The sequence below is a fragment of the Capricornis sumatraensis genome, chromosome 2 (assembly GCF_032405125.1).
Source record: "Capricornis sumatraensis isolate serow.1 chromosome 2, serow.2, whole genome shotgun sequence".
Taxonomy (NCBI): domain Eukaryota; kingdom Metazoa; phylum Chordata; class Mammalia; order Artiodactyla; family Bovidae; genus Capricornis; species Capricornis sumatraensis.
In genome coordinates, this window is record NC_091070.1 from 193,781,990 (window position 1) to 193,808,489 (window position 26,500).

At 56.7% G+C, this 26,500-nt stretch overlaps 1 protein-coding gene across 2 annotated transcripts; it reads right to left on the minus strand.

Moving 5' to 3' along the window:
* Positions 1 to 2,264: 2,264 nt before the first annotated feature.
* Positions 2,265 to 25,536, minus strand: PODN (podocan). 2 transcript variants are annotated; one of them, XM_068964888.1, is made up of 12 exons: positions 25,421 to 25,493; positions 24,911 to 25,009; positions 17,903 to 18,213; positions 16,436 to 16,529; positions 14,846 to 14,910; positions 13,184 to 13,293; positions 11,917 to 12,073; positions 11,511 to 11,626; positions 10,313 to 10,970; positions 6,891 to 7,039; positions 5,604 to 5,811; positions 2,265 to 3,129 (listed from the first exon to the last, which is right to left on the minus strand). In XM_068964888.1, exons 3-11 carry the CDS (start codon positions 18,206 to 18,208, stop codon positions 5,631 to 5,633), a joined length of 1,836 nt encoding a protein of 611 aa, XP_068820989.1. In that variant the 5' UTR covers positions 18,209 to 18,213; positions 24,911 to 25,009; positions 25,421 to 25,493; the 3' UTR covers positions 2,265 to 3,129; positions 5,604 to 5,630. The 2 variants fall into 2 exon arrangements, with proteins under 2 accessions (XP_068820989.1, XP_068820990.1); XM_068964889.1 differs by lacking the exon at positions 24,911 to 25,009 and having other exon boundaries at positions 25,421 to 25,536.
* Between the last annotated feature and the right edge of the window lie 964 nt (positions 25,537 to 26,500).

Genomic DNA, 26,500 nt, shown 5'->3' on the forward strand with positions numbered 1-26,500 from the left:
CGTGCCACAGCCCGTCCCGTCTCCTGACCTAGCAGTTCTGTCTCATAAAGCTCATCTGATGTGGAGATGAAGATGTCTTCACCAGAGCTGCAGGGCCCTTAGAAAGCCCCAGGCTAGTCTCCCATTGGGCAGGTGAGCCAGCCAGGACTGGGGATGCAGACTCACCTGGGATGTTTCAGTCAAGCTGCCCAGATGGCCCTGGGGCCAGCACTCTCCCCACCCCCCACCCCAAAGCCCACGTGATGAAGAGGAGTTAGATTTTCTATTCCTTTCTGTGTTTGCAAGTTCAATGATAACTAAATAAAGGTTTTTTGTTTTTCAAATCTTGTAGGCTTAGTGACCATACCCAAACCAGCACTTCTTTATTGGGTTAATACAGGCAAAGCACAGACTTGCTTGTCTGGGCAGTCCGAGTACAGACGGGGCTGTCCAGGAAGCCGGAATGTAAACAGCCTTGTCTGCATCGCTGGAGTGTAGACAGGTCTGTCTGGGCTGTCAGTGTGTGGACGGGCCTGCCTGCGCAGCCAGAGTGCGGACGAGCCTGTCTTGGTGGCCAGAGCGAGGACAGGCCTGCTTGAACCATTACATGCAGGAAGCAGAGCACACGCTGGGCTGCCCAGGGGCCTGTCTGGGAACCACAGTGTGGACAGACCACTCTACTCATAGGCTGGGTTCTACAGGCAGGACCCTGAGGTCAGTCCTCACAAAAGAAACACATTTCTTCAGCCAGCCTGGCTCCCATCTGTGAATGCTTTGCTTTAAGCAGGGGATGTGCCCAAGAAGTTTTCAGACTCTCCTTCTCTTGCTCTCTTCAGCCTCACAGTGTCTCCAGGAGGCTCACAGGGGACACAGAAGACCCTGGCCACACAGCCTGCTCTGGATGCACTTTGGGGAGAAGATACAGCCCCAGGGTTTTGCACCATGGAGCCCATGAAGCTGGGGGAGGGGATGAGAGAATCAGGAGGGTAATCAAGTCTTAAATATTCAGTAGAAAGACTGATGCTGAAGCTGAAGCTCCAAATACTTTGGCCACCTGGTGCGAAGAGCCAACTCACTGGAAAAGACCCTGATGCTGGGAAAGACTGAAGGCAGGAGGAGAAGGGGGCAACAGAGAATGAGATGGTAGGACGGCATCACTGACTCAATAGACAGGAGTTTGAGCAAACTCCAGCAGACAGTGAAGGATGGGGAAGCTTGGCGTGTTGCAGTCCATGGGGTCGGCAAGAGTCGGCTGAACAAAAACAGCCACCTGCCTCCCAGGCCCCACTCCTGAACTACCTCCATCTTCCTCCCAGGGTCATAGTCTGAAGAGTCCAGGAAGGGCCCTAGGCTCCCCTTCTCACTATAAGGCTAGAGGCTGTCGAATCCACCTTGGGAGCATCCTTTCTTTCTTAAGGCCTAATCACCTATGACAGATCAAATGTCCAGCTAACTCTTCGCATGGTGTGGCCTGCCTTACCAGCCCCCTTCTTGTAGCACATCTTTTTGAGCAATGGTGTCTGCTCCATACAGGTCAGGAAGCTGCTCTTTACTGGGCTCAACAGCAGCGTGCTTACACACCTCTAGTGGCGGGGGGCCACCACTTCCGGGGCATGTGATCCACTGTGGGGCAGCTCTGCCTGGCAGATGTTCTTCTTTGCTCTGAGCTGGGGGCTGCCTTCTTCTGGCCCAGCTCTGGCCCCGGTGGTGATGGTGACACACTGGGCTAGTCTGCCACCTCTGGGCAAGCCTGCAGGGACCAAGGCCCTGAGGAGGGTTCTTCTCCAGCTCCCAAGCCTGCCTCCAGCCCCTTTTGCATCCCAGCATCTGCTATGGGACAGACCCCATCAGTCATGCCCACTCAGTGCCCAGGAACTCTGAGCAGCCCAAAGCCTGCAGGTCCTCTGCCTGGATGCTCAGCCCCTCGGGAACACAGAGTGGGCTCACAGGCTTTGTGTGGTGGTCCCGGCCCAACCTGTTGACCCCCACCGAGTTGAGGGGCTGCACGTGCCTCCGGGCCACCTCACCTTCACCTAAACCCTGCGTCCCTGGACTTCTTTCTATGGGATGACTCTGTGGGCCCCCAGAACTGAACTCTGCACTGACTCCTGCTGGTCAGAAGGTGCTGAAGTGCTTGGGTCCTGCCCGGCGGCCAGGCCTGAGCCCAGCACCTGGCAGGAAGCACACACAGACACGGCCACAGGCTGCCAGACAGGGGTAATGCTTTTATATTAGTTTTTCTGTAACAAGAAAAATCAGCTTTGAAGTTTTTATCATTGTTTTTCCTTAAAAAAGAATTAAAAAAAAAAAAGGCACCCAGAACTCCCCTCAGGCCCAAAGAATAAAAAAGTTCTCTCATCGGTGCAGCTGGGCCCTTCGCTCTTGCTCCACCTAGCCCCACCACCTCCGCCAAGCTCAAGTCCAAGACCTCAACAGCCTCAGACCTTCCCTCTGGCCTCAGTGGGGCTCATCCAGCAAAGCTGTGTCTGGGCCCGGCCAGGGCCTGGCAGGGAATGACTGCCCCAGCCTTGGGGAGCATGACCGGTGGGCCAAGGCAGCAGTCCTGAAGGTTCTTTTCCCCAAATGGAGAGAAAGGAAGAAAACCCAGTCTGTGAGTTCCAGAGGGTGCAGGCACCTGGCCGCAGACAGCATGGAGATAACTCTGTCTTCTCCAAGGGACAGATGGAGGGGGCAGACAGACAGACGGCGAGCTGGCCATTTCTGGCTGGGGCAAGAGCTGTTGGTGGCAGAGGCCGAGAAGAGCTATTTGCATGTGACGTGTGTGTGTGTGTGTGTGTGTGTGTGTGTGTGTGTGTGTGTGTGTATACATGTGTCCATGGGGCAGGGAGCAGGTACCCATGAGTGCTGGGGCTGGTCAGACCCTTTGCCTCGTCTGTAGGACCCAGGGACTGAGGGCAGCATTGAGTGTGGGGCCGACGGGGATGTTTGGAGGACGCTGTGCAGCTGGCTGTGTGTGGGTGTCTGGCTGTGGATGGACTGCAGGAAGGGGTGGGGAGGGGAGACTGGGTCCAGCCTATGTGTGGAGTGGGGCCTGGTGGGCGCTGCGCTGGGAGTGTCTGTGAGCAAGGCAGAGTGGGGGTGCGCAGGGCTCAGGCATGTGCTGTAGAAAGGCTCCAGCGGTCCGTCGTCCTGCAGAACACGCGGGCGAGTCAGGGGAGGCCAAGGCAGACCTGCCCACCAAGCCCAGCTGGGGCCAAAGGGATTAGACTCTGGCAGGGGCAAGCAACTGCAGGCCCGAGGAGAAGCTGCCCTGGGAGTACAGAGGCAGTGTAGGGGGCGCCCCCTGGGAGGTGCTCCTGGGGGCCTGGTATGGACTGGAAACCTCTGGACCCCTTTGGCCTCTCCTGGGGCTGCTGACTGTGGCCAATGTCCTCCAGAGGGGCAGATTCTCTCTACCCTGGGACCCACAGTGCCTTCCCGAGGGCCCCAGCACCCCCACTGAATGGCTAGTGACCCCAGTCACTGACCCCTGGCTCTGCCCGAGGACAATGCATGGAGATAAGGGGCTCCATCTTCACGCCCCTGGGCCCAGGAGTCAAGAAAGGTGACTCCCAAGCACTGCCTCTGGGGTCGCCCTCTATAATCAGGTAGCAAGCCCAGCACACTCACCCCTCTCTCTGTCATCAGCTAGACCCCTGTTCCCTCCTCCCTATGTCCTCGGCAGGATCCTCAACCCCACTCAGACCCCTCTCTGTCTCAGACCCTACTTCAATTCAACATCCTAATAGTGACCAGTGGCCCCTGGATCCCCAGCTCAGCTTACTCTGATATCTCTCCTGACCACACCTCCCCTCCTGGCTACTCCCTACCACCATGCCCACCCTCCAACCTCTTCCCCCAGGAGACCAACCCCGCCCCATCTTCAACCCTTCCCTTTCCAGCCTGAGCCCCAGCATCTGCAAGGCAGCCTCTCTCTTGCCAGCACCCTCAGTTTCCTTGTTCCTTGCCTTCCTGTCTCACACTCCTGGCCAAAACCTCAGCCATGGATGAATCCAACTGGCCATCGTCTCCACACCCACCCTGGTCTGCTGAGTATCTGTTGCACAGAGAAACCAGAAGGCATCGGGCAGGTGTGACCTCACACCCAGCCACGAAGCCGCTGACCTGCATGTGACTGTAGCCTCTGGAGAACTGACCCTCCTGCCCAAGCCAGTCCTTCCTCCTGCTTGCACAGGTGTGGCTACACCCAGCTCTCCTCTCTTATGCCTTTAACTCCTCCCTCAACACGGGCCCCTCCCCATCGGCATTCAAACCAGTTCTGTTGCTTAAAAAGGGCCCAGCGTGAACAGAATCCTGCCTGAGCTTCATGCATCCTTCCCACCACCAGCCTCACTCATCTCTTCACAATCAAACTTCTCAACAGACTTGTCTATAATCCCTGAACCCTCTCCTTTCCAGCCACTTTCTCCACCCTCTTTGCCCCTGAAACTGCTCCCCACAAGGTCACGGTGACCTCCCTGTAGATAAGTCCAGTGGGTCCGTGGCCATGCTCAGCTCCATCAGTCTCTTTGTTGTGCTCACACAGCTGATTCCTTCCACTTCCTGTGCATGGATGCATAACAGGCATGCATGTGTATATGTGTGTGTGCACATGTGCACACAAGGGCATATGTGCCTGGGGCAGCATGCGTGTATGTACTCACAGGCATGCACACATGAGTATATGCAATGGTGTGCTTGTCCTGCATCTGTGAATACACAGTAAAGTACGTGTGAGTGTGTCTGTGTGTGCACACGTGTGGTGTGTGTTTGAGGGTCTGCTTTGTGCATGTGTGTGCATGCTTCGGTGAGTGTGAGTGTGAGTGTGTGCACGTGGGTGCACTGTGTGCGTGGGTGATGGCCCTCTGTCCTGGGCTGTCTGCAGCTCTGCCTCCCTCCCCTGGTGCTCTGCCCCCTTCCTCCCGCCGCTCCCCTCCAGCTGGCAATCCCCTTCCCTCCTCTCTCCCTGGAGAGCTCCCCCAGCCTCTCGAGGCCTCAGGGACTGTTTCAAGGCCTATGATTCCTGGACCTCCCTCTCCAGCCAGACCTCACTCTGGAGCCCCAGATCCAAATAGCCAGTCCACCCTGGGCAGCTCCCCAGTGCCCTCCAAACTCACCGTGCCCCTCACCAGACCTGCTCCTCCTAGTACTATCATCCACCTGGAATTCCAGGCTAGAGCTGGGATCTTGTCTTCTCCCTCACCCCATGTCCAGCAGGACTAGCTGGGCCCCTCAAGTCTGCACCTCCAGACCTCCTTTCAGGCCCATCTGCTTGTCTGCATCCTCATTGCCCACCTCCAGCATCTCTGGCTTGGGTTGCAGCAGTAGCCTGCTTGTGGGCCCCCATATCCATTCCCTGCTTCCTCCCTCCCAGTTCCTGGGTGTGTCCCATCAGGGATGCATTGCTGTGGATGGAGGCCCTGGCACGGGCCAGCCTCCCGCTGGCATGCTGTCATCCCCAACCTCACACCCAGGGCCTGAGCACACTGAGAGCTCTAACAGATTTGCAAAATGAACAACGAAGCAGGGTACAGAGGGTGGAGAATGGGCAGAAAGACCCTAGACTGGGGTCAGGGGCAGGAATGTGGCGAAGCAGGCTAGGGCGCCCCACACAGACCACCCACCTACGTCAGATCCTGTTCTCCCAGTCACTATCGCCTTTCCTCTTCCTCCTCGTCGTCATCGTCCTCCTCCTCCTCTTCCTTCTCCAGCCGGCCCCGGTCCTTGGAAACGTCACCAAACTCAAAGTTGCCCTCTATGTCCAAGACCTGCAGGTGCTTCAGCTTCCGGAAGGCACTCTCCACCACGGAGCCCACGGCCAGCTTGTTAAACCTGTGTAGGGCACCCACGTGAGGTCTGTGCCATTAGCCGAACAGTGTCCCCACAGTGACCCAGCCCAGAAGTGGAGTGGAAGGGACAGGCCCTCCAGGAAGACATGCAGCAAGCACAAAAGAAGGGGGCTTAGGAGTCCAGGCCATCACAGGGAGTTCAAAGTATTCTGTGTGGCTAGTGCAGCGGGGAAGGGTGACCCCGTACAGAGGAGAGAAGGCCTCCACCGTATGTGCTCTTACTATGATCTGAGGGTGGCAGACACAGACAAGTCTTCCCTGCCTGCCCATTGACATTAACCTGGAGGTCTGAGGATGCTCTGTGGCCAGCCTGAAGTCACCTTGGTGCTGGGTGTAGAGGGGCACAGGAAAGGCCAGGGCCACAGTGGGTTGGGGACACACGTTTGGGAAGGGGAAGGCTGGACTCTGATCTCAGGCCCCCTCAATTCTCTGTACCTTAGTCTCCTGCAGGAGCCGAGGCATAGGTCACACTGCACCCTGATGTCACCCAGCCTGAGTCTTCTAGGCCACAAAGCCCCTGGGAGTGCACATGTTGCCTTTCTCTGATCTGTCTGACTTGGAGGGGGATGGTGGGAAGAACCACTCTGGTTCTGCTCTCCTTGGGGAGCCAGGTCCTCTGAATCATCCTAAACCCCCAGAACCCAGTGATGACCTGAACATCTGCTATCCTGGGTCTGAGGCCCAGGCCCAGCCTGTCTGGCTGTGGACACAGCAGTCACATGTGCTTTCTGGGCCTCAGCTTTCCCAGCTGTAAATTGGGAGGATGCTCTCTGTGGTCCCTTCCTGCCATAGGAACATCAAGAATGCCCACAAGTTCTGCTTTTTAAAGTTTCCAAAGCCCTTTCACAAACCAGTGGACCCCACCAGGCCTGGCCAGGACTGTCTCCACCCTTGAGAGCTAAGGGAACAGGAGCTCGCTGGGGCTCTGTGCTGTAACCAGGGCTCTGCTCAATGGAAGCACTGCTTCAAGCACTGACCTCTACCTGTGAGTGGTTCCCATGGGCCCTGATCCCTCTGCTGGAGCTGGGCAGCCCCCTGAGGGGCAGGGGCAGGGCCTCCTACCTGAGAAAAATCCCTTTGAGGTTGGGTGTGGCATCAAAGGCATTGGCGGGCACAGCACTAATCTTGTTATTCTGCAGGTACAGGTACTCCAGCGACTCTGGGAGCCCCCCGGGGATCTCCGTGAGCTGATTCCCGGCAACGTCGAGCAGCTGCAGGGGTGAGCAGGGCAGATGCAGCACTTGACAAGCAAGCTCCCACTGACCCGGAGCATTCTAAATCTCATAACCCTGTGAGGCGGGCTCTATAACTATCCCCATTTCCAGACGGGAAAACAGAGGCTTGGAGAGGTTCAGAGATCCATCGCAGGCCATAGGGCCCGCAGAGGCTGGAAGTTGGGGCTTGTGACTCCGAATCCTTGTTCTAATTGGCGTCTAGCCTACCCTGCTCCTTCCATCCGGCCACATGAATTCACGGCCACAGTGCCTGGGTGCTAAAGGCCATCCTCCTTAACACACCTGTCACCTCCCTCAGACTAAAGACCCCAGAAGGGCAGGGACTAGGTGTCCTCCAGTCTTTAAATCGCAACCCAACTTTGTCAGATGAGGGTAGGGGCGGGGCTGCTCCTTTGTGGATCTCAGGGCCCATGTGGACAGGGGCCGAGGGCCAGGATTCAAGGGCCACAGTGACCCTGGCATGGCAACCAGGCCCCAGGCTGGGCAGTGTCAGACCCACCACAGGCCTAGAGTCCAGGAAGCACGAGGCCAGGGAAATGGTGGTTTTCCCAGGGAGCAGAGCACAGCTGCCGCAGGAAGGAGACCTGGACATGCCCGGGCCTGGCTCACTGCCTGCACCTCGGGCTGTCAGTACCCTTGCCCTGATACACACCTGTGTAGCCATGGGTGGGCTTCCCTCATCTCAAGCTCCCTCCTTACGCTGACAGGCTGGGGCTCAGGGCCAGGGAACGGGGGGCCATAAATCCAGATTCCAGATGCAGGGAAGTGCACGATTCAGGCACCCTAGGGAGCCTCCCTGTCACCTTCTCCATCAGCAGGGCTCCCTGCTCCCCACTGGGTTCCTTCCACACGGATCCAGGACTTCTTCATTCATTCTAGACCTCCTCAGTGCCCGTGGCCAATGGGGACATGGAATCCCCGAGACACTTCCTCTGTGCTGGGAAGTCAGGCTGGCAGGGGAGATGGTCACAACACTCTGGCAATGACAGCAGCGGAACGGGGCTGAGATAAGGGGGCTGGGGAGGGGCCCGACCCAGCCCAGTCAGGGTCGGGGGAGCAGCCAACGCAGGTGGGCACTCTGGAGCAGTGAGAGCAGCTGCTTGAACAAAGATCCCACAGGCTGAGAAAGGTCTTCACCAAATACCCCACTCCTGACTGGACTCACCCAGACAGCCATTTAACCTGCCCATCGTTGGTGGCTTCCTGGAGGAGGTGACAACCGAGCTGAGTCCTAGGTATATGATAAGCTCTAGGAGGGCAGTGTGGAGAAGGCAATGGCACTCCACTCCAGTACTCTTGCCTGGAAAATCCCATGGGCGGAGGAGCCTGGTAGGCTGCAGTCCATGGGGTCGTGAAGAGTCAGACACGACTGAGCGACTCCACTTTCACTTTTCACTTTCATGCATTGGAGAAGGCAATGGCAACTCACTACAGTATTCTTGCCTGGAGAATCCCAGGGATGGGGGAGCCTGGTAGGCTGCCGTCTATGGGGTCGCACAGAGTCGGACACGACTGAAGCGACTTAGCAGCAGCAGCAGCAGCAGGAGGGCAGTGACTCTGGATCTGTCTTATTCCCCTCTAGGTCCTCAGTTCTAGAACTGGGTCTGCATGTGGGGAGGGTTCGGTATCAGCTTGTAGAATGAATGAGTGAGTAGGTGTCACTGGCCTTCCAGCCGAGGGGACAGTATAAACAAAGTCCAGGGCATCTGGGAAACCAAGAAGCTCAGCTGGGAGCAGAGGCAGACCAGGCACTGAAGGTCACAGCCAGGATTCTGGTCTGGGTTCTAAAGGGGAGCCACAGAAGGGTTCTGGGTGGGTATACAGTGAGCATGTTTGTTTTTTTATTTTTTCAAGATACCTGCTGATTGCATGTGGAATATAGGAGTGAAATGCTCCTAGGAAGCTGAGGTCCAGGAAGAAATGGGGGTGACTTGATCTTCTGATATGACCAGTAGGATGGAGAGAAGTGGAGAGATGGGGAGGTGTCATGATAGAGAGGGCAGGTTCAGTAACAATGGGCAGTGGGGGTCAGATGGTATGGAAAAGGGGGTGGCAGGGCAGCGTCCACATTTCCTGTGGACACCCAGGTGGGTGTCACCCCCTTCAGCAAGTTAGCCAGTGCAGCAGGAGGAGCAGGTGTGGAGGAGAGGGCAATGGGGCTGGGGCCCCTTAAGAAGTGGCACAAGAGAGGCTGGCACAGGTGTCTGACACGCAGCCGGGCTCTCTGTGTGGGGGAGACTCTGGGTGCTCCTGGAGGACCAGCCGCCTCCCACCACTCACCCTCGGGGCTCAGCCCCACCTCCCTGCCTCCCACTCTCAGGGCCTCTCCCCTGCACTCCGCTCAGACATCCCCACCCTGACAGCTCCCCTGACAAGCATGTACTGTTTGCCTCCCACAGCCAGGGCTCTGGTCCAGCAGTGAACACAACAGACTAAAACGCCTGCGCCTTGTTCTAGCAGGAAGAGCGGAAAACAAACAAGTAAACCGATGACCTACTGTCGGAGGGAAGAGGTTATAAAGAAAAACAAAGCAGAGGAAGGTGGCAGGCAGTGAAGGAAGACCTCCCAATGAGGGGATATTTGAGCAGAGCCTTGCGAAAAGGCTGAGGACATTTGGGAGAGGGGGGCCTGGTAAAACAGCTGAGCCTCCCAGGTTCCTTAATGAAGTTCCCTTTCAGCCCTTCACTGCGTCAGGAGGCTTCACTTGTAACCAAGGAGGCTTAGTTCACATGGCCACAGAGCCCTCCTGTCTCGGGTGTGGCTACAGGAGCCACAGCCACTGGCCAGTCCCAGAAGCCCCAAGTTCACCCCTCTAGACTCTGCAGCCTGGTGAGGTTAGCCCACCTCAGGCACCTGCCAGCCTCCCCTCCCCCAAGCCCAGCCTTCTCCAGGTACCTATCCTATGCCCACAGGTGGGTGAGCTCTGCTTTCTCATGCCACCTGAACTGTCCCTGTCCTTCAGTCCTCCTGGACAATGCCCCCCCACCTGCAGCCATGACCTCCCCTTGTCCCTACAGGGTTCCTCAAGCCTGTCCCTGCAGGTGGAAAGCTCTGCCTTGCCTGCCAGCTGAACTCTGCCCTGCACTGCTATACCATGAGCCTAGACCCTTGGCATGGCCCAGGCTCCATACTCTAATGCCCAGGCTGCCCAGCAGGCCCTTCTCTAGAGGCCCTGCCCGCCTGCTACCTGCTCACCCGGGCCCAGCAGCCCTAGTAGTACCCTGAATGGGCACGGCCCTGGCCGCTTACCTGCAGACCGGAGAGGTCGGTCCAGGCACGGGGTCCCAGGGCCCGGTTGCGCAGCCGGTTGCCGGTGAGGTAGAGCTCTCGCAGCTGGGCCATGCCGGCCAGCGCCCCACGCGCCAGGGCGACCAGCTCATTGCGCTTGATCTTCAGCACGCGCACATTGCGTGGCAGCCCAGGCGGTAGGGTGTGCAGCCGGTTGCCGGAAAGGTCCAGCGAGCGCAGCAGACGCAGCTTGCGGAAGGCGTCGCGGTGCACCTGTGGACTGGTGATGCGGTTGTAGCTGAGGTTGAGCTCCTCCAGGTAGTAGGTGGTGGCAAAGTCGTCGCGGCCGATGCCGGTGATCTGGTTGTGCAGGATCATGAGGGTGCGCACGCGGCGGGGCAGGCCGCTGGGCACGCGCTCCAGTGCGTTGTTGTACAGGTGCACCGTGTGCAGCCGCTTGAGGCCCTGGAAGGCCCGCGGGTGGATGCCCTGCGCGCGCAGCTGGTTGCTGTGCAGCAGCAGGTACTCGAGACTGCGGATGGGGGTCAGCACGTCTGCGTCCACGCTCCGGATGGCGTTCTTCTCCAGGTGCAGCAGCACCAGGCTGCGCGGCAGCCCCGCCGGGACCCGCGACAGGTTGTTGCTGGACAGATCCAGGTACTCCAGGCTGGAGAGCTTCCTGGAGGGAAGCGGGCGATTAGGTCAGTGGGCAGGAGCCCAGGTGGCACTCGTTTCCAACATTACTCCCAAGGGAGGTGGCAGGGGACTTCCCCCTAACTCATCCCAGCTCTGCCACTAGCTGACTGGGGAACTCAGTCCTCTCCCAGCCTCTCAGTAGCTTGACTCAGTGATACACTGGTGTGAGAAGGATCTAGCATGGTTTCTGACACAGGATTTGTTTGAAGACTGACTGTTCAAAGCCTTTTGTCCTTTTAGGCTACCCTGGGCTTGAAAATAGATCTGCCTTCAACAAGAATGCTTGAGTTTCTACTTTGTACCAAGAAGCCAGCCTCTGCAAACACTTCCTTGCCTTACTAGAATTTGGGCAGGACTTACATAGCGCTATTCTTTGGGACAGAAGTGTCAGTAAAGGCACAAGCCCTAAAGTTCCTTCTCCGAGAAAACTGGCCAGGGGCAGGTGGGCAAGGACCCGGCCAGGTGAGCCCTGGGAGGGGCCTCCTGAGCGCAGAGCTCACACAGAGGCCAGGAAGGGGCTCACCAGAAGGTCTCATTGTCCAGGCCCTCATCAGTCAGGTGGTTGTTCTGCAGGTACAGCTCACGCAGGTTGCTCAGCTCGCTGAAGGCACCTGGTGGGATCTTCTCCAGCTTGTTGTTCTGAGAGATGGGAGGTGGGAAAGGGGGCATGAGGGATGGCCAAGGGGCAAGGACACAGCCTTGAGATGAGATATGGAGAGGGGTCTGGGGGAGCCATGGGGAGAGGGCCCAGGCCTAAAGGACTCAGTGTGGGGCTGACAGCCAGGTGTCTGGGTCCCTGTCTGCGTCTCTGCAGTGGATTCTGTGGCCCCCAGCTTGTGCCGAGGCCCCGCAGCCTCATGACTGTGCCCATGTGGGCCTGGGCTCTCCCCCTGTTCGGGCAGCGCTCCTCCCTGCCCTCTCCCTCCCACCTTGAGGTGCAGTTTGTAGAGGGCGGGTGGCAAGTGCTTGGGCACATGGCGCAGGAAGTTGCTGGACAGGATGAGGATCTCAACATTGCTGGAGCCATTGAACATGCTGTCCGGCAGCCCGGCGTCCGCCAGCTTGTTGTTGTGCAGATACACGGACCTGGGGACGAGGCTCAGGTTCTCTCTCAACCACCCCCAAACCAGCTCACCTGGTGAGCCTCCAGACCTTGCTCAGGTTGGGCCTGTGGCCCAGGGCACCCTCTTCCCATCTCAACAACCTCAGATGCCACCAAATCCAGTTCCCCCTACACAGCTGAGGGGACGAAGGAACCACCCTACAAGTTAGTGGAAGAAACAAGACTTCCTGATCCCCAGTCCCTGCTTCTCCATAACCTTCAGGGTTCTCACTTGTTCCCCAAGTGTTGCAGCCCTGGAGTCCCTGCCTGTCCACACAGCTGGCTCTGAGCTCTGTGGGACCTCTCGAGAATGGAGCCTGTCCCTGTCACCTCTTTGTCCCCAGTGCCCAGCACAGGATCTGGGTTCAGAGGAGGTGACCCCTCATTCATTCAGCAAGCATACAGTAAGTGTCCCTATGTGCCAGGACTGTTCCAGATCCTAAAGATACAGCAGTGGACAGAACCAACAAGTCCCTGCCCTCATGGAGCTAACATACTACAAGGAGAGAAGACAACGAATAAGAGAAGTCCATAGGCAACACAGTTCCTTCTTGCTGTATGGCCTCTCTTGGGCCTCAGTCTCCTCATCTGTGGGACAGAGCGATACACAGTGGCACTGGCTTCTCCGGGGAGTGAAGAGAATCGAGGCATCAGATTCAGGGACAGAGTGGCACCTGAGGCTGTCAGCACCTTCTCCTCCCCAGCACCCCACCCCCCACCCCCGCTCATATACCTGTGCTATGGGGCCTCACCCAGAGCAGCTCTCAGCAAGGGCAGCTCTGCCTATTGGAAGAGGCTTCCCTTCCCAGGGGCTAAGCAAGGAGGGAAATACCCTCACCTGCTCCCCACAATTCCCCAGACACCACCCTCTGTCCTCACCTCTGGACTGACTCCTACTCCTTTAGGGGTCAGCCCTCCAGACCCTGTGCCCCTGCAGCCCTGGGTGTCTGTCACCTCAGCCCTGAGCATGGGGCATCATGCACTGTCCATCCCTCTTCTCTGGGTTGCCTGTACCCTACTCAGGGCCTGCAGCCTCTGCCTCAGCTTCCCCCCTTTCCCCAACCTAAGCCCAGGGTCCCCCTCTGACCTCTGACCTCAAGTTTGGCTTCTGACCAAAGGTGAGCCCGTAGATCTTAGTGAGATAGTTGGCAGCGAAGTCCACACTGATCAGGGCATTTGGCAGGAAGCGGGGTGCCAAGGTCAGCTGGAAAGGGAAGAGTTGGGGTAGAAAGACCAGAGGAGGGTGAGAGGCCAGCAGGGAGTCACACTGCCTGCTGCTCATCTGAGCCCCTCCAGTTTGTCTCCTCTCTGCGACTAGAGCCATCTTTCTAAAGTTCCCAATAACAAAACCAGAACCTCTCTGGCTCCCCATAGTCCTGAGCTTGACATTTATATCTCTCCATCTTGTCCCCTGCCCTGCCCATTCTCCTGGCCTCGCCCCTCACTGCCCCCTGACACTGGCCCTCTGTGCAGGCACAGTGAGCACCCATGTTTCTCCAGCCCCAGTCCACGGTATCCACCCTTCATTTATTCGACAGTACTCCCTGAAATCCGCAATATGCAGCCAGAGTTCCAGGCCCTGGACACGTCCTAGGGAACAAGACACAGATCCCTGCCCACACCACCCACACCAGAAGCTTACATCCTAGTGGAGAAGATGATACACAAGGAATAAAAGCTTCGAGAGTGATCACTGCTGTGCTGGGAATTCAAACAGACTGAAGACAATGAACGACTTTGTGGGGTGCTTGGAGAAGAGATGACGGCACTCTAAATGCCATCTGTGGGGGAGACCACCCACACAGCAAGGACAGTGAGTAGAGGCCCCTGTTGGGGGGATCTGCCAGGTTCTGGGGGTGGGAGCCAGTGGGGAGATGAGTTAAGAAAGCCAGGAGGGCCAGGGACACAGGTCAGCAGGCCTCAAGGAGACGTGTGGGTTTCTTCCTGGGCAGAGGGGGAAGCCGCTGGGAGGGTTTTAAGTGGGGAGGGGACAGTATAGAGCTAGAGTGGGGCAAGATTTTGAAAAACCCCTCTGGCTGCTCTGAGGAGGAGGGCCACAGATGAGAAGGGTCCTGTGCTGGTGGGCAGGGCAGGGGCTGGGGAGCTGTAGAGAGAGCGGACGTGGGTGAGCCAAGCACTCCTGGATTCATGACCAGTGCCATTGCAGGTGGTTGGAGATGCCCCTTCGAGGGATGGGGAGCGGGTAGTTCTATCTCCATCAAACATCCAGGGAAGATGCTGAGGAGGCAGGTGGATCTTTGAGTCTCACATGGGAGCAGGGGAAAGCCTGGAGACTGGCTGTGGACGTGGCCTTGATGTAGATGGGTGTGGTAGACCAAGGAGGAGATAGTCACCTTAGGAGTGTAGAGAGAAGGGCCAGGACAGAGCCCTGGGACAGGCCGAATATTGCGAGGCCGAGAGCCTTTTACCTTCACTCCTGCTGTCCCTTTTACTGCAGTGCCCTCCCCCTTGAGGCCTCTGGTTGCAATCCCATTACCCTTCATGGCCCTTCAAATGCTGTCCCTCCAGGAAGCCCTCCAATGCCCCCTCCCCGTGGGGATGAGCTCTCACCCCACTACACCGATGTAGGCCTTGGCCTCAGTCATCATCTGACCACTCTGAAGTCCTGTGTTAAAATGCAGGGTCTGGACTGTGTCTGAGCACCAGTAGGAACCCAGCAGCTGGCCCAAAAGAGGCCCTGGTGAAAGTTCCCTGAGCTCAGCCCCAGACACGCTGCCCTGCTGCGGGCCCCTCACCTTGTTATTGGCCAGGTACAGGTAATTGAGGTTGGTCAGATGCTCAAATGCCTCCTCCGGGAGCCCTTCAAAGGACAGGCATCGGTCAGAGCCCTGGATGAAGGAGACGCTACAGGGGGGCACGTGAGCACTGACCACCCCACACCCACCCCGCCTGCCAGGACAGGGAGGCACTGCCTGGGGCACATGCGGCTCTGACCCTACCCAGCCAGTCCCAGCAGGCCTGCTCAGTGCCACCCCACCCCCAACCCTGCTCTCAGAGGCTCAGGCTCAGAAGAGCAGATGCCAAGTGTCCACTGATAGATGGCTGATCCTTCACCTTCTCAGGGCAGCCTGGGTGGGAATGGGCACCCAAAAGATCAGGCCACAGGGCGGAGGACCTGCCAAGAAGGAGTGTGCCCCTGGGGACAGCTCCAGAGGGTCAGAGAGAATCCTCACACCTAGCCCCAGGCAGGGTAGGCAGGGCCATGTCTTCTGAGCCCCCTCTCACCCCCCCCCTGCACCTGGCCCTCTCCTGCCCCATCTGGCAGATGTGCTATCAGAAGCCAGCTGTCACCGGGAGCCCAGCCAGGCTGGCCCTTCTCCAGTCCTGAGGTCGGCCTCTGACACTTGGTTCTGAGCTCCCAGACCCTCAGATGCTGGGACTCACCCAAGTAGCTAACAAGAGGGAACAGTTACATAAACTGCACGGCATCCCTCTGTGGAATACCCTGTGTCAAATGATGGCTGTGGAGAGTTTTCAGCAACATGAGAAATGCTGCTGAGCTAACTGCTTAGTGAAACAAAGCAATTATAACAGTTATAGTATCGATACTATAAGTACAGCTATGAATTAAAAACACAAAGAAAAAGGACTGGATTGGATTGTGGTGATGGCTGTGCAACATATAAACTTATAAAAACTCATCAGATTATACCTTTAAGTTGGATAAACTTCATGGTGTATAAATTATGCTTTTTTTAATGGAAAGAAATATACCAAAATGTCAATAGTGATGAACTTCACGTGGCTCAGCTGATAAAGAATCCGCCTGAAATGCAGGAGACCTGGGTTCGATCCCTGGGTAGAGAAAATCCCCTGGAGAAGGGAAAGGCTACCCACTCCAGTATTCTGGTCTGGAGAATTCCATGGACTGTATAGTCCATGGAGTTGCAGAGTCAGACATGACTGAGCGACCTTCACTTTCACTTTTCAGATGGCAGTGGCAGGATAATGAGTGGGTTTTTTTGTATTCTAATTTCTGTATTTCCAAAATTTCTACTATAATTAAAAACTATTTACATCATCAGAAAAAAAAAACTTTTAAAATTTCAGGTTCTACACGCTTTGATTCTAAAGGCCTTCTGTGATTCCTCAGACACTGGAGTCTGAGCTGCTCTGAAGCCTCTCCTTCGATCAGACTCCCCGGCCTCAGAAACACCCAGCGGTGGCTGTGAGGCAACCACAGGGAGCATCAGCCGTGGATCTGGAGGGCACACCATCCCAGGCCTGCTCTTTCCCACATGCCGGGGTCTGCAGGGCGGGCCTTTCCCCTAGGCACCTAGGTTCCTGTCTGGGGTCCCAGCCCCCAGCCCTGGGCGATCCCTCACCTCGGGAAGTCAGGCGGTTGTTCTGGAGGTTCAGCGTCTCCAGCCGATGCAGTCGGGAGAGCTCCCTGGGGTAGATCTTCTCCAGCTGGTTGTTCTAGGGGGGAGACATGGGGACGGTGAGGAGGCAACACAAGGGGGTGCCCAGGGCTCCTGCCCCATTAGAAGCCTGCACCCACCTCAGTCCATTCCCAGGAGCCAGTTCCTCTGTTGGGCCCCTCCGTTGGGATTCTGCCCCATGGTGGACAGACCCTGGGGACTGGCTCTGAGCCAGGCCCAGGTGCGGGTGTTGCAGGCACAGGAGTAACCACAGCAGAGGTGTGGCCCCCCTTCTAAGAGTGCAGGCGTACACACACACACACACAGATATCCACAGGCAGTTCAAACTTAGAATGCTGTCTTCCCTCCAGAACTGTTCCCACTTAGTGACAAGTGTCCCCAGGCCATTCCCCCCTTCCCCAAGCCAGAAACCCACCTTTGGTTCCTGGCCCAGGGGACCCCACTTCCCCTTGGGATGCTTTAAAACCTGGGTCAGGTAGCACCTCCTCCAGAAGCCTTCCTGGGTTGGACTGGGGGCTGGACTAGGAGCTGCTCTGGCCTCACAGCACCAGTCCTTCAACCTCTGTCTGCTCTTTCTACCTGTTTAGGTCTCTGTCTCCCAGGTAGACAGTGAGCACCTCACAGGCAATATATGTTTGAGACCGCCCTACTTGCCCAGCAGCCCACAGAGGGCCAGAAGCATAGCGCTGGTTCACAGGAGCTTCTTGGTGGATGAACCTACGGTGAGGCCTGTCCTCAGCGTGTCTCCTTCCCTCAGGGTCTCTTGGTCTTGGGCTCCCACCACCGCCAGTGGAGACCCATGGGGGCTGTGTGACCATGGGCCGGTCACTGTCCTTCTCTGGGCCTGGTCTCCTCTGGAAACAGGTGCAGCAGCCCCTCCCTGTCCCTCAGGGCTACATGAAGGTGATTACAGTCGCATCAGTGCCTCCAGAGTTCTCATCTGGAACGCTGTGTCCCACTTCGGGAGGTTCTAAAATCTAGACTGGGCCTCAGCTGGGGACAGCACTGGACTCCCCGAGCCCCCAGGGTCCTCCTTGGGGGTCTGCTGTGTGTTCACTTTCCTGGTCCGTAACGGTGTCTGAGGTACCCTGTCTTCCCAGAGGGTCAGCTGAGGGCAGGTCTGTGTGGGAGCTCAGACAGGTCCGGACTCTACAGACAGCCTCAGCCCAGACTCCTCCCACGAGACAAAGCAGGTCATAACATCACAGTGCTCTGTGCCCGGGATGTCAGAGCCGGTATGCCCCTGGTGGAGGCATCCTTTTGTCTGACCTGCCCTAGTGCCCTGCGTCTGGAGGGTGGGAGGCCATGGGCAGGGACTGTGGTGGGGGTGGGGTGGTTCCAGGATGGGAGCCACCATGTGCGGGGCAGCCTCCGGTGACCCTGACCATTGGCACAGCGTCCCAACCTCACCTGCAAGGACAGGTGGTTGGTGTGCTCAGGCAAGTCCCCGGGGAACTCGCGCAGGTCGATGCCGCCGCAGTCCACGACCCCCTCCTGGGAGCAGGCGCAGTCTCGAGGGCAGCCGATGGTGGCTGGGCCGCGCCCCGGCTCCTCAGGGCTCAGGACTAGCACCGGCTCCTCCTCCGAGAATTCATTCTCTTCGGGGCTCAGGCTGCGGGCGCCGCTTCGGCCAAACCCTGGGGCCCTCACGGCGAGCACCACTCCCAGCTGCCGCGGCAACAGCAGCAGGAGCAGCAGCGCCCAGCCCTGGGCCATGGTACCTGCAGGAGGGGTCAATTCAGACTCACCCAGAGGCCGGGGCTGACTTAACCTATCAGGTAGCGCAGCCAAGGGACTGGGGCCCATGGAAGTCATGCTGGGGCCTTCCACGCCACAGGGCAGAGCCCCTCTCGACCCTGTCCTCTGCACACACCAGCTCTGCTGGCTGCCGCCCTCCCATCCGCACCCCCTTATCAGCGCTGCCCTCTGGCGGCTGGGGAGGGGGATGCAAGTTTGGGATTTGGGGGCAGGTGAGCTGAATCCCTGTACTTGAGCAGATCTGCAAAACCTCCCAGAACCCTCTCTGGGCCTGGCCTCAAGAGATCTGTACCCTCATTTCACAGAAAGGAAAGCTGAGGCCTGGGAAGAGTTTGGACTTGCAGGGCTTGGCTTGGACTTGGCTGAGCTCTCGCTATCCTGGCACAGGCAGTGCTGGGAGGGGCCTGTCCTTGGTTGAGCAGCCACAGGCCACGGTGGGCCAGCAACAGGTCTGGGACACCACAGGTCCGAGGTGTCCTAGCACCTCAGATTGCCATTCCAGGATCTTCAGGACATGGCCCTGCCTCTCCTCCAGCTCCCACACTCACCTGCCCTGCTTATTGTCTGTTTCGTGTTCCTCCCTCCAGGCCTTCAAATGTGCTGTTCCTCCTGCCCAGAACCGCCCCCTTGCCTCTTGTGCAATCAGCAGTTTCTCCAAGAACTAACGCCAGTGTTAGGTCCCCTGGCATATGAGATGCCGCAGGCCTCTGTATCACTTTGTTCCCCCAGGGCTTGGCATGAGTTGAAAATGTGATGTTTTGTGTTTCTTCCACACAGGGCTGTGAGCCATTCTCTGTCCCTGCATGCTGTGCACAGAGTAGTCATTAGTGAATGGAGCTGCTACTGCCTGAAAAACCCTCAAGTCCTGTCTCTGGTGTTTGCACCTTCGGCTGCCCTCACCAGCACCTGCAGGGCTCATGTGATCAACTGCCACCTGCAAGAGACCTCTCCCCAGCATGGTCCCTTCAGGCAACAAGGAGCAGGTAGAGGGATGGCCTTGGGCCATTGAGGAAGATGCTGGGGTTCCATCATCAAGGCAGCCATGGGCATGGCTTAGCTCTAGGCTGGTCCCTGGAGTTCCCTTTAAGAGACTCACTTAGAAAACATCTCTGGGGTGTGGTAAGTTGGGACAAGCAGTAGCTCTGGTACACAGACTCTGGGGTTAGTTCCCTTTTGCTGCTTGGTGGCACTGACCTTGCTGAGCCTGTTTCCTCACCTTACAATCCAGATAACAGATCTAACCTCAGAACTCCTGGAGGGAGTCAGCAAGAGAGCAGATGCAAAGCCCCCGGCACCCACTGGATGATGAGGCTGCTCTCACTATTGTGATGCTTACCAACGCAGGTACATGACAGGCGTCCAAGCCTGGGTGCACCCACTCTGCAGCCTGAGCATCTCTTCCCACCATGAGCCCAGGGATCACAGCCCAGTGGTTAGAAAGCTCTGATGAGATGCTGGGTCTGGGAGGGTTGAGCAAACGGGGAGCTTGATGATGATACTGATGTCTGGTTAAGCAGGCATGCTCTGAGCCAGAGAGATGGGGCTGTGAGCTCTGCTCTGGTCCTCATCAGTCCTGTGACTCTGGGCAAGCTTTGCCACTCTCTAAATCTCACATTCCTCCCCGTCCAACTGGGTGGCACAGAGCTCTCCTGTTGGAGAGACTGTGAGAGTCAGTGGGATGCATGTACTGCACACAGTAAGTGCTCAATAAATGTTCGCTCCCTGCTGATTAGCTCCACCACTAATATCCAATCCATGGGCACCATTGATGTCCCAACCACAACACTGTCGGCTTCAGAACCCCCCTGCTTCTTCCCCTTCCAGTGCATAGCTCCTGACTGTGCCTTTCTGGTCCAGTGCTAGGCCCACCTCCTCACTGGAGATTTGCACATTCCATTCTTCAGCGAATTCTGCTGCCCCATGGCTGCTGCGGTATTTCAGATACTGCTTGGCTCACTCGTTGGCTCAGCCAGCTCTCGAAGGTGAGGCCCCATCTAGCCCTGTGCTAGGCCTGGGGGATACAGGTAAAGTAGATAAGGTCCCTGCCCTTAGTCTCCAAGAGGCAGCAGACCCCAGTAAAATAACCACTGCCCACCAGCCTACATGAGCCCTATAAAAGGGGCATAAGGCCCCAGAAAGAAAGCTGTGAGGAGGGAGAAGAGGGCCGGCAGCCAGACTAGCTTGACCCCATAGGTAGGTCCACAAGGCCTCGGCAGACTCAGGCCCCTGAGGCAGCAGAGAACCAGGGGGCCCAAGCACACACGGCTCCCAGGCTCCATCAGCAGCAGTGATGGATGCATGCTACAGCCTGGCCCTGCCTGCCCTACCACACCCCTCTGCCTCGTGCCCTGACCAAATGGGCAATAAATCCTTGGCCAGCCTACTGACCGTCATTCCCAGGGCACGTTATAACCCTCCAGCTATCTCAACAGCTTCCAGCCCCTGGAGCCACCTGCGTCTCCCTAGCCTGCCCGCCCGCCTGTTGGACCCCAGTGCAGATCCAAACTCTGGGAGGTGAAGTATGGGCACAGGCCCAGGCCCCAGATTCAATCAAGGCAGGAGGCCAAGAAGAAGGATCCTCCCCACAAATCTCATACACTCACTAGACCAGCTAGTTCTCCTCCTTCACCTTCAGTTTTGCATCTGTAAGGATATGTACACTGTATCTATACAAATATTTAATTTATATTAACATATAAACCAGATTGAAAATATTATCACCACTACACTATAGATAAGCAGCTGAGGCCCAATGGGGTTGGCCAATACAACACAGCTGTTAAGTGGCAAAGCCAAGTTCCCAGCCTGGGTCTTAACCACAAAACCATGGAGCCTTTCCCTGGGCCAAGCACAGCTGGGCACTGAGGACCCAAACAAGTGACTCAGGTATGGCTGCTGCCCTTAAAATCCTCACATAGCTACTGCTCAATATGGTGGCTGCATGTGGCTATCAGCACTTGAAATGTGGCTACACTAAATTGAGAAGTGCTATAAGTATAAAATGTAGTATATATAGATTTCAAATAGTACAAAAAATGTAAAATATCTCATTTATTTTTTATAGTATTATATGACAATATTTGCATATTTTGAGCTAAATTATTAAAAATTTGCCTGTTTCTATCATATATTAATGCATATATATATGGAAGCTAGAAAGATGGTACTGATGAACCTATTTGCAGGATAGTAGTGGAGAGTACCTTGGACTGCAAGGAGATCCAACCAGTCCATCCTAAAGGAGATCAGTCCTGGGTGTTCATTGGAAGGACTGATGTTGAAGCTGAAACTCCAATACTTTGGCCACCTGATGCAAAGAGCTGACTCATTGGAAAAGACCCTGATGCTGGGAAGGATTGAGGGCGGAAGGAGAAGGGGACGACAGAGGATGAGAGGATTGGATGGCATTATTGACTCAATGGACATGGGTTTGGGTGTGCTTCGGGAGTTGGGAGGCCTGACATGCTGCGGTTCATGGGGTCGCAAAGAGTCGGACATGACTGAGCAACTGAACTGAACTGAATTGAATGGAGATGCGGACATAGAGAACAAACTTGTGGACACTGTGGGGGAAGGAGAGGATGGGATGAATAGAGAGAGTAGCACTGAAACATATACAATATCATATGTAAAATAGATAGCTGGGTGGGAAGTTGCTATATGACACAGGGAGCTCAAACCCAGTGCTCTGTGACTACCTAGAGGGGTGGGACACGGTGGAAGGTGGAGGGAGGTTCAAGGAGGGCACATATTTATAACTATGGCTGATTTATGTTATAACTATGGCATATTTATAACTATGTTGCTATATGGCAGAAACTAATACAATATTGTAAAGCAATTATCCTCCAGTTAAAAATAAATTAATTTTCTTAAAAATGCTTTACCTGCTTCATTTTACTCTTTTTAACATGACTTCTAGAAAATTTTATGTCACTCACATGGCTTACATTGATGGTTCTCATATTTCTGTTGGTCAGTGCTGGTCTAGACATTTTGTGTAAATTGCGTATTATAATACCAGTGTCATCAGAGGTGTGATAGAGGGAACCTAGAGTCCACAGGGGCCCAGAGAAGGTCTAAGTATATCCAAAGCCAAGAAGACTCCAAGAAAAAGCAATGCTTTATCTAGCCACGAAGGATGACTATCAGACAAAAGGAAATGGGTGATACAAGCAAGGGGATCAGTGTGTGCAAAGGCCCTGGGGCAAGAGCACTCACGTGACCTCTGCAAAGCTCACTAGACTATCTATGGGGGTTGGAGGACGGAGCAGTGGCCATGGTCCAAGCCAAGAAAAAAGTCGAAAGCCTTATCTTTGGAGAGATAAGAGGTTGTTGAAGAACTGGAGTGTGGCATAGGCAGGCTTATGGAGGGACCAGTGGGGAGCTCCTAGAGGCTGTGCAGTGCGGCATGCAAGGGATAATAAGACTGGTCTAGGCGGAGGGAGCTGCTGAGCTGCAGGATGGAGAGGAAGAGGCGGTTTCAAGGGAGTGGGAGGAGGAACAGACAGGGCTTGGAGAGTGGTGGCCCCAGTTCCATGTCCCCTTTCTTCCAGCTTGGCCAGCCACCCTGAGGGCCTTGGGATCCTGGGTAGCTCCAGCTCCATCACCTTATTTGCTTGTGACTTTGGTGACATCATCGACCCATCTGAGTCTCAATTTTTTTGTTTTGTTTCTCTAAGAATGTGGAGCAAGATAAGCCCCCAAGTCCCTTCTTTGTGCTGAGCCATGTTGGACTTGTGTGTGTAAGAACAGTTTTTCAAGGCTTTGGAAGTCCCCAGAGTGAGCAGTCCTCATGAGCAGAGCTCACACTGTTGGGCGAGAGGGACAGTTCAGTCTGTGGGAGTTGTTCCAATTTGAATTGCTGTGTGAACCTGGATGAGTCGCTTCAGTGCTCTGAGCCTCTGTTTACTAGTCTAGGCAATGAGATAAGCGCTCCTCATACGGAGTCAATGAAAAGACGTGGCCAGCTGATGCTGGAATCCAGCAAGTGCAACATACTTGGGGTTACTGTTACTGTGAAATAGCTGGAACCCACTGTCACCCACCAACCCCTGCCCCCCGGGAACCAAACCTTAAGGCCCAGAACCGCTTAAATGAGGGGTTAAGGCAGGACTAGAAGAAGGAGAGTGAAGGGAGATCCAAATCAGGAGGTCAATCCTCAGCCCCCAGCACCACCTCCCTCCTCCACTCAAATTCAGTAAAGATTTGCTGAGCATCTGCCCTGTGATGGGCCCCCAAAGCTGTATCTTACTGACTACAACAGAAATCCCAAGACTAAGAATTAGTTTTCCTACTTTGCAGAGGAGAAAACTAAAGCAGGCTCCCACAGTTGCCCATTCCCAGCAAGCAGCTACTCTAATTATTTTGCCTTGGGAAGCCGCTCCTGCTGGGTTAGGGAGTTCCGTGATGTTCCCACAGCACCCTTCAGGGCTCAGCTGAGCTTTCCCTGACTCCCTAGGCAAGGAGCAGGTGCTCAGGAAATGTTTGCTGAATGAAGGAATGTATTTGTGAAAGGCAGACTTGGAAAGATCTACAATATTATTATCTGGTCTGATTCCCTCAGTTTACTCATTAGTATTTTAAAGGCAAGGCCAGGATTAGATTTTGTGTCTTCTGATTCCTGCTCAGAGCCTTGGGCTGGTCCTGAAGACTGAGCAGAGATTCTCCTGGTGGACAAAGGGGAGGAAAAGGCACTCAAGGCTGAAGGCAAGCCATGAGCAAAGGCACAATGTGGGGAGGGTAAAGAGGGAGGTGTGTTTAAGGAAGGGTAAACAGGGAAGGGAAAGCCAAGTTTCCAAGGGCATCAGGCACTCTGCTAAGGGGTTGCTGATAGGGAGCTATCAAGGGTTCTAAGCAGATCATGGTCAGAGCTCTTATGCAGGACTTTACCAGGCCTAAAGGTGCAACCATTAAGTCACCCCTGTCCCAAGATTCAGATAAAAGGGACAAAGATGCTCCCTCAAGATTTCATGAAAGCATTCATGTGAATATGACATTTCTTAACTTGAATAGGCTGGCCCTGGACCCTAAAACGGGACATGACCTTCCAGGGGCTCCCAGTGGGGCCTTCTGTAGCTGGGTTGACCACAGCATCACTTTCCTGGACCAGCTTGAAGTCCAAGCGTAGACGCTCCAGTTTGTGTGGCCCTCCATCTTTCCAAGATGCTCTGCAAGGTGCAGGGTGAGCATCCTTCTGGGCATCCCGGACTCGGATCCGGACGATCACTGCCGCAAGCACGCTTGCGTCTGCTCCTCTCCTGAACTTCAGGCTGCAGCTACCGCCCATCCCCAGCCTCAGCCCCAGCCCCGGAGGCCACCAGCAGCTCGCCGCCGCCCCCTCTTCCACCTGACGGCGCATCAGGTATTCTAATGCCGGATCGCATTCCCCGCCCAGGCCAGCCTGGAGGTTTAAGGACCTGCAGCCTGGGAGCTTTGAGCGCCTTCGCTGGGGCGCGCCGGCCTCGCCCCGGATCCTGCACTCCGCCGCCATCCCCCAACCCCCTTCTCAGTCCCGCTGTCCCAGCGGGGAGGCAGCCGGATAGACAGACCGACACCAGGGCCCCAGCTGAGAGCTCTGGCTCAGAGCGACTGCGCGGCGCGGGGCTGAGGAGCCAAGCCCAGAGCGACTTGGGACAGGGACGCGCGGCTCCGCCTCACCTGTCCGCGCGTCCTGGGAGCAGATCTCTGCCCCGCTTCAGGCCTCAGTTTCTCTGTCTGTAAAGGGGTCGAAGAGTGGGCTACCTGGGATGATCTGACCTGGATAGACACGGGCATACTCAGCGACCAGGCTGCAGGTACAGGGCTCCTCTACCCTCCCCGGTTCCACCTGCCCCCTACGTTCCCTGTCGCCTGCCCGCGCCCTTCCACTCCCCCCTCCCGTCCGCCCGCAGATTCTTTCCAGATGTGCGCAGCGGGAGGGGCCGGGGCTGGGACCAGCCTCCCGCCGGAGATGAGAACAGGCCCCTGCCGGGTCGGGATCGCGGGGGGTCGCGCCCCCTGAGGCAGATCTCTTCGGCTGCGCCCTCCGGGTAGGGCTCTGACGGAGGGGGCGAGATGCGCGGCCCCTCCGGGCCAGCTGCTGGGGCCGTCATACCAGGGCGGGAAGTCCGAGTCCGCTGCCCAGCCAGGTCCCGGCCCTCGGCCCACCCGGCCGCCTGCGCCCGGTACCTGCTGCGCCCCGCCGGCCGACCGCGCTCTCCCGAGTCTCGGCTGCGCTCCGCGGGCGTGGGCTCCTTCCATTCAAGTCGAGCCGTGCGCTCGGCGACCGACGCAAGTTTTGTTGTGGGTTCTCTCCTCCCCGCCTCTCCCCCGCCCCCACCCCCCCGCGTGCATCTGCTGGACGCCGGCCTCCTCCGGACACAGGCGTAGGGTCCCGGCAGGCGCGGGCAGGGGAGGGCCTGCCCCTCCCGGCGTTGGACCGGGCTGAGCCCCACTTCCCCCGGAGGAAGAGACCCCTCACCCTTCTCCGCCCTGGCGGGGCCGCCGTACCACGCCCCCACCCCTCTCTAGGAGACTGGGAAGGCGGGGTGCCTAGCCTGCGACGCTTCCTAGTTCCCAGCTTTCCCAAGTGGAACCGGACCCCCTCCAGGCCCCAGCACCTGAAGGGCGGGCGGGAGAGCGGGCCCCTTCCACCAAGTGCGTCTGAGTTCTAACTCCCTGCGGGGAGAGGATTTTGCAACCGCTCCAAGCAAGAGTACCTTTCCGTTCACTCTCCTACCTTGGGGTCTTGGGCCGTGGCTAACTGGGCAGCGAGCCAAGACACTGCTGTGCCCCTTCCCTGAAAAGTTCCCCCCCCCCACCCCTCCACCCCTACACGTTGGCCCTGCGCCCACAGCCTGGTGAGCCTTGAAGGACCATAAATTGGGCTGAGAGTAGGGTGCATAGGAATCCCAGTCGCAGAGAGACTAAGGGGGTGAGCCGTGAGCCCTCGTGGCACCATAGTGCTCCCAGGAGCTGAAGACGTTTCCAAGTCAAGGAGTATTAAGTACTAGCAGCTGAAGCAACATTGTTTGGCGCCAGGGTCTTTGGCGGTGGAACACGATCGGGCTAGGTTAGGTGGTACTTGGCACTTCCACTACCTAACAAGGCTCTCCCCCATACCTGCCCTGGCCTGTGGCAGAGCACCCACAGCTACCTTACCTGGCTGCCCTCCTGCTGCAGAGGGGAAAGGATAAGTAACTCAAACTTGGGACTACTTGTTCAACTTCAGTTGCCAGAGTCCTGAATGAATGAACAGCTCATGTAAAG

Bases quoted from the DNA above. Each gene is read 5' to 3' on its own strand.
- PODN (XM_068964889.1), bottom strand. From the start codon at position 18,208: ATGGCCCAGGGCTGGGCGCTGCTGCTCCTGCTGCTGTTGCCGCGGCAG. The intron at 12,074-13,183 runs GTCAGAGGTCAG...CCTCGTCCCCAG, and splicing joins GGTCAGAAGCCAAACTTGAG to GTCCGTGTATCTGCACAACA. The intron at 10,971-11,510 runs GTGAGCCCCTTC...GCTTCCCTCCAG, and splicing joins CTGGACAATGAGACCTTCTG to GAAGCTCTCCAGCCTGGAGT.